Source organism: Maniola jurtina, chromosome 10 (assembly GCF_905333055.1).
Source record: "Maniola jurtina chromosome 10, ilManJurt1.1, whole genome shotgun sequence".
Classification (NCBI taxonomy): Eukaryota; Metazoa; Arthropoda; class Insecta; order Lepidoptera; family Nymphalidae; genus Maniola; species Maniola jurtina.
In genome coordinates, this window is record NC_060038.1 from 13699828 (window position 1) to 13708809 (window position 8982).

At 34.1% G+C, this 8982-nt stretch overlaps 1 protein-coding gene across 2 annotated transcripts in view; it reads left to right on the forward strand.

The window, feature by feature from the left end:
• Window positions 1-4874, forward strand: part of LOC123868897 (protogenin-like) — a 111413-nt gene extending 106539 nt beyond the window's left edge. Inside the window, exons 19-24 of one of the 2 annotated variants that reach the window (XM_045911558.1) lie at window positions 177-325; window positions 1227-1350; window positions 2745-2841; window positions 3081-3141; window positions 3363-3437; window positions 4107-4874. In XM_045911558.1, the coding sequence (XP_045767514.1) occupies window positions 177-325; window positions 1227-1350; window positions 2745-2841; window positions 3081-3141; window positions 3363-3437; window positions 4107-4412 (812 nt within the window). In that variant the 3' untranslated portion in view covers window positions 4413-4874. Of the gene's footprint in view, window positions 1-176; window positions 326-1226; window positions 1351-2744; window positions 2842-3080; window positions 3142-3350; window positions 3438-4106 lie in introns of those variants that run through there. The other variant, XM_045911560.1, reaches the window with a different exon arrangement.
• Window positions 4875-8982: the final 4108 nt, after the last annotated feature.

The window sequence follows — 8982 nt, forward strand, 5'->3', positions numbered from 1 at the left end:
AAAAACGTAAAACTTATTAAATGACCCGCTTTGGCTTTTAATTTGGTGGGATTTCTTAAAATTTCTAGTAGGGTTTATGGTCTATGCACATTACAGAGCCTACATGCAAAATCCCAAGTTTAAAGTACGTTGATATATCAGAAAATCGATAACGATTTATTTGCCTTTTATTACAGAGGACAAAGATCTAAAGTACGCTTACACGAGTTCGGGAGTGTCTGTGTGGTGGAACGGTACTGGCCCCAGAGTGGTGCGGTTCACGCAGAACATCACGCAGCCGGTCGAGAACTGGACCACTGTTAACGTCACTGGCACTAGTGTTGAGGTGAGGGATCATTTTAGTGACAGCCTGTCTAGGTATCTTGTCATCTATCATCCAATACTAGGACATAATACACCTGTCCACTTATCCACTTCCCCCTTCCTCTTTAGATGGTTGCATTTTTGAATTAGACTTTATAATTTAATTAAAAATGTATAGGTATGATTTATAATTAACAAGATAATGTCCGCGACTTCGTCCGCGTGTATCGATCGTGTGGGAACTTTTTGCTTTTCCGGGATGAAAAATTTCCGGAACGCAAGCTATCTCAGTACTTACCCATATAAATCGGTCAAACGCATGGGCCTATAAAGCGTTCCTCCGTAGGAATGCTTTAATTTTCCAGGATAAAAAGTAGCCTATGTCCATCCCCAGGATGTTAGCTAACTCTGTACCTTTCATCAAAAACGGTTGAACTGTTGGGCCGTGAAAAGCTAGCAGACAGGCAGACCCACTTTCGAATTTATAATATTAGTATGATATGAATTAAAGATAGGCTTATGCTTAACGATAATCATAGCTGATGGGACGCAATGGATCCAGCTTGGACGCAGACCTGAAAGATAAGCATCTTTCAATACTAATATTATATCTATACTAATATTATAAAGAGGAAACCTTTGTATTTTTGTATGTTTGTATTGAATAGGCTCAAAAACTACTGAAATGATTTCAAAATTTCTTTTACCATTACTTAGAGGGATTCTTCCGAATCCGTATAGGCTATATTTTATCCCGGAAAATAGATAGGATTTTTCGTGGTAGTGTCCACCCGTGCGAAGCCGGGGCGGGTCGCTAGTACAGTATAATAATATAGTAAATAGGGATGGCAACGCTCCTAGCTGTTCACTGTTGTGTGTCGATGAGGCCTGATTCTTTGAAACCCCCATTTTTTTTGCCTCAGCTAAACAACCTGAACGCGGGCCCAGTATTCGTGATGGTGACAGCGTTGGGCGGCGAGCGGCGGCGCTACCCCACCGCGCTCACCATCCCGGAGCGACCTCCCAACCACTACTACTACTATTTAGGTATTGTTCTGCAAAACATCATTATGGGCTTCTTTTCTGGTAATAAATGAGTTTCTTTTAGCACATTATTTTGTTTATTTGACATACACCACTTTACCACACTAACACATTTACGTCCCATTTTACACTGATGATTACATTTTATGGTTTTTAAAACTTTAAAGAACGTCTCTATGTAAAGTCACAGTTAAAATCCGATTAAGTATAAACCTCCTTTAGCTAATAAAATTATTTCTGACTGAAAGCCTTTTTATAATTGATTTTAACTAATAAAATAAAGAATTTACTAATGCCCAGAATGAAATCTGATCAATTCGAATTGTGATTTGAATCCACGCTGTCTTGTCTTACCGCTTAAGTGATTTTGTAAAGCGCGAAGCCAGAAGCTTTTGAAGAAGGTTCTAATGAGGCCAGCTTACGAAACCAAACCAAGTGACACCCATAGAGAAACAAAAGTTGAGTAGGTGAAGCTGAAGGAAGGGATAACGAAGCGAGTCTCTGGCGTAGTCCAAGTCCACTCAGGCAGTTAGTCAGTCGGTCAGTCGATTTAAATTAAAAATAGATTCATATTAATGGGTTTAACTGGAACATTTATAAATATTTAAATTACATTTCGAAGACTAGAAAACTCTAATTAACTACAAAATATTCACGGTTTTCAAATTATTTGTACAAACACACACAACATACCTACAGTAGTTAACAAGCCACAGAAATACAGGTAAAGGGAAGAATTTTGTACTTAAATAAGTATTGGGTAAGATATTTTTTTTTCTCACTAGGTAAGCGCTTGACTACAATCACACCTGATGGAAGGTGATGATGTGGTCTAAGATGGGACGCGTTTACCTAGAAGGTGCCTATTCACTCTTGTTTTAAAGATACCCGGATTGTAATTGGTAGGAAACACAGATCGCGGAAGAGTATTCCAAACCTTAGCCATGCGTATGAGGAATGAAGACGCAAAACGTTCTGTGCGTGTAGATGGAATGTCGACGATATAAAGATGGAAACTCGCCCGACGTCTTGCGGTTCGTTGGTAAAATGTAAAAGTAACAATAAGTAGTCCCATTTAAAATCTTTGTATATTATCGCAAGGCACAGGATATAAAATTTACATTTTTGAGTTGAGGCGTTGAGTTTGTGTAATACACAAACTCAACTTCCTAGAATTAGAATAACTTAGAAGAACAAAATAGAGAGGTTACAGAAGAACAAACAGACTGGTTATAAATTTATTGTCAAAATACTTAAAAACAATTCATATTGGTGGTCAGTTATTATGAAGCAATAAATTGGCCTCCCTTGTCTGTGGTAATGGCGTATGGTACCGATTTGGTATAAGCAACAGATATATTTCATATACATTAAAGTGTTATATAATTGATGTGCAGGTATAGGAGTGGGGTGTGGTGCTTGTGCACTGTGCGCAGTGGCTGGTGGAGCACTGTGCTTGTGGCGGCGTGCTAAGGCTAAACGCACACCGCAACGGTACGTGTTTTTATTTACAATATAAGTTAATAAACAGTTTTTGGTGAAAAAGACAAGCGACTTTTTCCCCAAATTTGATTCCTTTGCACACATATAAATAGTGGCTCTGTCTCAATGGTTTCACTTCAGAAATGAAAACTTAATACTATGAAAGCACACTTGACCCTCCCTAAAATTTAAACCTTATGCGTCAATCGCGTTATTCGTATGCAAATCAGTAACAAAACATTTGTTTCCAGGTCGCGTAGAACACACACAACTACAGCTGAAGGGAACGAAGAAGAAGGTTCTGAAATGAGGGTAGGTAGAATAAACTGAATCAATTCATAGCCTACATAATGACTTAAGTTTCAGTTAAAACGAGACAGATCTATGCCAGCGGTATAACGCTGTCTCGTTTTAACAGTGTCTTAAGGCTGAGTAAAGTCAAAGTGCGCTCTATAGATCCCAGCCTAAGAATGCCTGAATAGAATACGACATAAGCAGTGGGTGGTGTAATAAAGTGACAGATGTTGTGACAGATGGCGCGCGTGGCCAACGGCGGCGCCGGCGAGCCGCTGCTCAATGGACACGTGCACATCACCGAGAATCCTGCCGTGAGTATAATATGGAAACGTACACTCATCACACTAATATTAGAAAGAGCATGGATTTGACCTGCAGCTCGCTCCAGCAATGCGCGGGACTTTAATTACTTGTACCTATATATGGCATAATATTGTATGTCAAATCTTTAAAAAAGAGCAACCGCTGAGCTTCTTGCTGGTTCTTCTCGGTAGGAAAGGCATTCTGAACCAATGGTAGATGCTCTTTACGATTCAAAAGTACTTGTAAAAGTCTAATTGAATAAAAAAAAATTTGAATTTGAATCTATAGGCAAAAGTTTTTGTGTGTGTATGTTTGTTACTCTTTCATGCAAAACTACTGGATGAACTATGAATGGATTAACATTTATACCAGAAAATTAAAGAGTTCTTACGGGATTTTTGAAAATCGGATAAAATAAGCGCGAACGTATACAGAGGTACTTAATAAATGAACTAATACACAAACATTATTTTTTAATATGTTATTAATTTATTAATTTTTAAACAAAAACTTTTAAAAAACATGTTCAAAACACTACTTTAAAATATTTGTTTAAAATAGTTTCAATCCTGATATATTTAGACCTGCCATTTTAGTCTTGTTTAGAGATTGTGTACCTACACCACAATTAGTCACATTGTCTCCATCTATTACATATTTTAAATATTTTTCAACAGTCCAAAACACCGAACGGGAGGCTGAAGAAAGCTCGCCACTACCAGCCGCCGCACTTCGACGCCTTTGACGTGTCGCGACACGAGCCCGATACGACCGTCGAGACCGTGCTCGACGACACGACCGCCTTCAGCCTGCTCGACACCTCGCGACAACCGGAGCACGGCCTCTCGCGGCCGACCAACCTCAGCCCAAACAACTCCTTCAACAAACTCCCCGACGATAACATGAACTCTGAGCTAACCAGAAGCACCGAATTCCAACTCGACAACAGCAAAATTCAGCCCACGCTTCAGCCTAACGGTTGAAACCCATTCCGACACGAGTTAAATAGAACTACAAGGGGACAGGCGCCCCGAGCCGGGTTGCGAATGGAACCCGACACCCCGTAGTTAAGGCAGGATAGAATGAGATTTTATGTACAGAACTTCATTTATAGAGTAGTCGGAGTCACGGGGTTGAGGCTGAATCGATTTGCGCGAGGATAGCTTGGCGTGTATTTGTTCCTAATAGACTTTATTTTCAACGACGTAAGGCTGATTTTTCGGTAAACAAACAGTACGGGTACCTTGTAATTTAGCTGTCAAAAATAATAGACACGTAAAGTTATTCTCGCTCAAACTCTTAACGCAATAGGAGTAAAGTCCATTTTTTAAAGATCACCCTTTCGATTGTTGCTTAGAGAATGTAAATACGACATTTTTACTGCCTTTTAAGGCGTGTATATAGCGTTGATCGGCCTGAGATTATAAGCATCGAGACAATAAGGTTAAAAAAAATGGCGCGGCAAATAATTAATATAACCTCAAAATATTTTGTTACGCCGTGGAATCGGCGACACGCGACTTCGTATGTGTATAATTTAAATTATACTAATTATATTATAGGTTGAATGCAGTGCCTGCGAATAGTACACACCAAAACACCTATTACAAAATATAATAGTTCACCATTAGTGCAACATGAGCGTACAAAATATAGACCAAAATGATATCCAAACAGCCCTTATATTACCTGAGTACTAATATGTAAATAACGAGTGTATTTATTGATGTTGAAAAAATATTTATTTCTGAGTTTTTTTTCATAGACAGTTCTTAGACAAGCCTTAGAAGCTATCAGTTACCTTCATAATAATTTACATTCCACTTGAAATATATAAACATAGTATAATAACCTATAATATAATATATATCACAAGCAGTAATATAATTCTACTTTTTTTTTTTAAATAAAACGCACATTTTTTTCATATATTATAATATAATATAACTACCTGTTAAAGTTTATATTAGCAGTTTTTAATCACGCCACAGATCGTTTTCTACATAGACACTTAAAAAAAAGATGAAAAAATAAGTAGATAGATTAAAAATAAATGTATAAATATTTGAAAAAAAAAAACTAAATATAAAAAAGTAAAAATATTACAACGAACTACTGATATTATGTATTAATGTACGTGAAATAGTTTATGTAAATAAACGCGTTATCTTTAAAAATGTTACAAAAAAACGTTATTATATTAAAAGTACCTCTCCAGTGGCAATGGACTTGGTTTTTTTGAATATTTGAAAACAAGTTCGTTGTTTATTATTCCATATCACAATTTAAATCTACCTCATTTTATTCGTTGTAAGGTTCTTTTAGATGTTACGATTTTAATGTTGAATCAATTACGTTTTTTCTAATGCCCATCGACATTTTGTCCTCAGCGGCAGTTTCTGGTTAGGCAGGTTTTTATTTATTTTAGCTGTATAGGTTTACTTTCTTTGTTCTTGTGAAACTTTTTTTATAAACTGTTTTTTTAATTAATCATTAATTGATTAATTGTTTTTGTTTCCTTTTTAACAACTTTATGGCGCATACGGTACATCCGGATCGCGAATGACACTCGCTTTTCAATCGCACGCGTAATTTTTTAATGTATGAATTAATATATTTGTATGAAGGAGAAAATGGTTTGCAATATTCCGCTATTTAAAATTAAAAAGCTATTTAACTTATAAAAGTAAATTTGTTCCTGAGTACGCAAGATATATTTTAATTTTTATGACCATTTATAGTAGTGGTCATATCTATAGAGCTATACCGTTTCACTGAGACGACTTCAGCGATAGGCGTGGGTTTCGACAGGAGTGACTGCTAGTTGTTGTTGACATGAAAGTCAAGACTCCAGTATATAATGACCCAATGTGTTGGCGAGTGCAATCAGTCAAAAACCACCATTTAGGTAGTGATGACGCTTCTTCTGCATCAATAATATGATGAGACAGTGGCAAACAGTTTCCCTATTTGGTAGTTCTCTTGAATACCCAAATAAGTGAGTGATCCTGTATATTCAATTGCCCAATGATTACAAATTGATCCTCTAGAGTCTAGACTTAGAGTCTCGTGTGTGGATAAAAAGTTGGTTGTCATTGTTTTAAACAAATGTTTAAAATACGGTTTTTATTTAAGAAAAAAATCAGTTTTTAACATTTTTCAATCAAAAAACTTTTTTTAAACTGTTTCCAATCCTGTAAAAAACTAACACCACTGAGCAAGCAAGCAAGCGTTGGCCAAATGCGGTACATATAAGCCAAGTGGTCATTGTATGTCTTTAGTGTGACTCTTGAAGTCGTTATAGCACCCCTCCTGCACCCGTGCCTACTGCACGAGCCATTTCAGTCAAGCGGTATAGCTGGGAACCTTGTTTGCATTTTTTTTTGCTTACAAATCGTATAAACGTAAATCTTAATTTTAACAATAATAAGGAACTATATTTTATTATAATTGCAAACAATATAATCGACAAAAAAAAATTAAAGCCACTTTTCCAATTCAATGTAAGTAAGAACATACTTTCTAGACATAAAATAAATGGTGACAATAAAAATAATAAGTTCCGCAACAACGGAATATTATATTCGAATAATGTAATAATTCTTCGGAATATTGCAATTTATTTTAACGTAATTTACGATTTTCTTGTATGTAATAATATTTTAACGATCCGAAGCACCTAGGTACAATTTATATAATGTATAAATCGTAAGATGTATTGAAAAAGCTGCGTGTTTTAAAAGATCATTTTTATCGCAATTTCCACTTCTTTAATGAACATTACAATTTTCATATTATAATTCTGTGAAGTATAAATATAATATTTAAGTTTTGTACAAAAAAATTATTACATTTTGATTATATTTTATTAAGTGTAATAAATAATCAAAAATACCGACAGTTAATTTATCTATGTAATAATAAAAATGTGTCTTTTTAAAACACCAATAGCATTTGTACATATATTCATAAATATGAATTAATATAAACTCAGTTTAAATTTTAATTAAAAAAAAGAATCGCCGACAATGTACCTGAATCTTCAATTACACTAAGTTAACTTAGGACTAATGTTAGGTTATAAAAAACTAGAATTTTATCTTTGACGCTAGGTTTTTTATCACAGGGTCTTAGCTTCGATTTTGACATTTAGGGCGCGTCGAATGAAGCTGGTGTTACGATTTCTTTTTTTTATGTAATTAATAATTATATTATTGCAATGTTTATGCTTTTACGCGTGTTTGAATTTCGCTGTTGTCTTTATAATAATGAGGAGCATCGAAGAAATGCTAGATAAGTAGTGTTAGAACATGTTAAGTGTATTAAAACATGTTTAAAATGAAAAAAAAAACAGGTTTAAACCGTTTTGATAAACATGTTTTTTATTGCTGTTTTAAAATATTTGTTATTTTTTTAAACAGTTTTTTTCTACAGTTTCATTTTCAGATTAGATTTAAATACGTAACTGCTGCTACCCAACACTACCACAATGTGTACCTACAGATTTTTAAAATTATTTTTTACGGATATAATATTTTTTTATAGATAGGTTATTTTAAGTGATGTTTTTTAAACATTTCTGTACGTACTTACATAGTATTGAACTATTTTTTATTATTTCCAAGCTTTTCAAACAATCAATGTTTTTCTCGTGCTCCTCATTATGTACATATTTACGACACTGTCCTTTGGACCAATCACTGACAAAATGTAATTTATAACAAATGCATTATGCATTATGTACTAAAATATTTCAGTGTTGCCACCTATAAATCTTAATTATAAAATAATTTCCTAAATATTTCATCTAATATTAATAAAATCACAATATTATACTATTACATATAATATCTGTGTATAGCTGTAGCATGTAAGAGGTACACTGAAATTGTTTAGTACCATTTTAATGATTTAAATATGACCCACGTATAAATTCTATTTTTAAAATGTTATTATAACACTTAAATAAATTAATTAACTGTTGTTTTCAAGTACGTGGACCCATAGCTTTTTATACCCAAACCTTTGATAATTGCCTAATAGTTAGGTACCTGTTTTATTTGAAACGAATAATTTGTTTTGTTCTTTAATTAGAAAATTGTATTATTTTCATAAAACCATAAATACGTACTACCTATTATAGTTATTATTTTAAGTGTAGAAATTTCTTTATATAATATGCTTTCACAAGTTCACTCTAGGTTGTGTTTTCTTGTTTTAAACACTTTTAATGTATATTGTAACAACGTAACCACGATATAAGTAGTTATATTTTTACCTTCCCTTTATTCCTACATGAAAAAATGTAATATTGTTGTGTAATGCATTATTTTATAATAGTCATCAAATAGATCAAAGTTTTAACCCATAAATCTATCTACAAGCTGTAGGGCCTTGCATGCAGCTATCCAGTTGCTTGCATAAAATTATACAATGTATCTAGTGATCTGCATGGAGTTATCCAGGTGTATAGTTTATAATTATTTAACAATTAAATAGGTGCATAGAATGATCCAGTGATAGGAATAAAATTATCTGGTGGTGCACCCCGTA